Source organism: Rhagoletis zephyria, unplaced genomic scaffold (genome assembly GCF_001687245.7).
Source record: "Rhagoletis zephyria isolate East Lansing unplaced genomic scaffold, Rhagoletis_zephyria_1.1 Rzeph_scaffold_08807, whole genome shotgun sequence".
Classification (NCBI taxonomy): Eukaryota; Metazoa; Arthropoda; class Insecta; order Diptera; family Tephritidae; genus Rhagoletis; species Rhagoletis zephyria.
In genome coordinates this window covers 19177-21512 of record NW_016165887.1, presented here as the reverse complement: position 1 = coordinate 21512, position 2336 = coordinate 19177, and the positions used below count along the sequence as shown (strand labels likewise).

At 49.0% G+C, this 2336-nt stretch overlaps 1 protein-coding gene across 1 annotated transcript; it reads right to left on the bottom strand.

The window, feature by feature from the left end:
* Positions 1-412: 412 nt before the first annotated feature.
* Positions 413-946, bottom strand: LOC108375361 (uncharacterized). Its single transcript, XM_017631471.1, has one exon. It carries the CDS (start codon positions 944-946, stop codon positions 413-415), a length of 534 nt encoding a protein of 177 aa, XP_017486960.1.
* Positions 947-2336: the final 1390 nt, after the last annotated feature.

The following is a 2336-nucleotide window of genomic DNA, read 5'->3' as shown; positions in this document are numbered from 1 at the left end:
CCCCAAACTCGATGCCTGGCGTTTGCATCACATCCTATGACAACGGCTCGTCTGGAACGGTCTGCCATAGTTTTGATTTCCGGTGGCGGGCTGTCTCGGTCATGGGACATATAAAACGACACTAACAAGATGTCCTGTTGTCCTGCCGTCTCCACCTTAACTACTGTTGTGTCTGCTGTGCTGAAATTAGAGCAAAGGAATGCATTTATTCCCTTCTTGATAGGAGTACATGACCGTGGTTTACCAACCTCTCTCATGTAGGAGATTGTACTCGCTGTTATTTAGGCCCATTACTACGTCGTTCCTGACCCAGGGCTCCTGTATTAGGCTAATGTCGATGCCCTTCTCGCTGAGAAGTACGACTAGAATATCTGTAGCACACTTCAAGTGCTGTAGATTTATTTGAACTATCTTACTGGTCCGGTTCATTGCTCAGTTTCACTCCCATGAGGAGTTCGCCTGCACCGTCGACACCCGGGTCCTCTTCTACTGGGCTCCCTTCACCAAGGAATACTCTTACCTTAGCTTTTCTAATGCCGAACCGAATCTTAGAGTCGGCCTCTGCTAGGGCCTGCAAGGATTCGGCGCAAACCGCTAGGAGAACTGGCTTATTTGTGGGCATTTTTCGCTCTTCAACTTTGATGAGCTCCCACTCGTCTATAGCTGGTATGTTTTTATTACGCAGCTTAATACACCGCAGCAACTTTTCGCCAGGTTCGGCTATCGGAGGTAACCAAATGCGCGCACGGGGCCTCCTAGGGATGTCCTTGGCCGGTATGACCTTGAGCTTCAGGCCCTCGAATGCGTCGCTTATCTTTGCCACACACCCAGCGAGGAAGTCCAAGGAGAACTGGTCCGCGCATTTGATGACCCGGTATCCCCTCAGGGATTCCGATAAGTCAAACTCTGGATGAGGACCTTCGGGGTTGTCGACGATGTAGTCCATTACGAGACTCGACAGTCTCACATCGATCTCCACCCACTTTTGCTGCACTGCTAGCGGTGTTCTGCTACCTTCGTCGATAATCGAAGTCTGAAGATGGTCTCTTGCAACGTCGCTGAAATAGCGGTGCTTGGTGGACGTTGCGGACTCCGCTAAATCCCCCTGCTTCAACCGTTTGTGGTCAGATCCGTTGCCACTCTCGTTCTGAGAGCTCCCATGGAGGCAGTACGTTCCGTTTGGAATTTCTCATACTCTTCCACCATGGCCATATATCTGAGCTTATCTTCCTCATCGCGCTCTTCTACATGTCCGGCTGCTGCATTTCTCTCGATTTTGTCGAGCATATACAGAGCCTTCTGGTATCACTGCCTCATGAACGTGTTTTAGGGTTTCTTGTGCTTTTGCGGCTGGGTACTGTTGGTAACGGCCGCGTGCTTGCTAAAAGTTGGTTTTTCTTTCGGTGTACTATGGCTGGCACTACCGGTACTAAAATTGTCTAATTGCAAAACGGCGGTACCTTCCACCTTCCACCTACCTGGCACCTTCCGTTTTACTGCTGTTTCCAGCTGTTTCCTCTGGGGTGCTATGGCTGGCACCAACAGAGGCAGTCGCTGTCGGGTTTGCTGGTTTTGCAGGGGATTTCAGGAGCTGTTCTGCCTCTGATAGCGTCACATCTTCCCAGGCTTTTGTTTTTGTTCTTGCTGTTGTTGTTGGTTTGTTTCTTTATTATTCATTTGTGGTCCCACGAGTAGTCCGGAAGGAGTTCGTCACTCGTTCGCAGAGCCGGGATGCATGGAGAAGGCACTTCTACCACCGACCTTGCCCGGGCATCGGAGAGGACCGTTCGCGACCAGCCACATTTTACTACCGGCTAGCCATTCATCCATCGGCACGGTGGCCTTCGCACCTTGGCTTGGGTAGTGTTGGTGCGGTAACCCCCATTGCTCTCCTCAGCAACTCAAACAGTCGGCACGGTGGCCTTCGCACCTTGGCTTGGGTAGTGTTGGTGCGGTAACCCCCATTGCTCTCCTCAGCAACTCAAACAGCAACGCTTCATCTTGAAGCGTGAAGAAGTGCTACAGATGGGGGGCTTCCCTCTTAGTTCATGTTGACATGGTGCACCCCACACTGTGAGGTATACGATGACCAACGTCAACGCAAAAGGAGTATTTCGGATATAGTAAATTCATCCTCAATTATGTTACATAAAAAAGGGTTTATGAAGTATGCAAACGTACATTTGAATAATTTCAAATCTTTTTTCAAAATCTGCTTCTAAATCATGCGCAATATTTTTTCTAGCCATGGAAAATGATGAAATCTTTTGTCTTTGAGAACATGAATAAAAAGACGTAGTTTAGCTTCAAAACTTAATATAATTTGCGACAGACCA

What these genes read in the sequence shown, in the direction of transcription:
- LOC108375361 (XM_017631471.1), bottom strand. Translation starts at nt 946, where the DNA reads ATGGACTACATCGTCGACAACCCCGAAGGTCCTCATCCAGAGTTTGAC.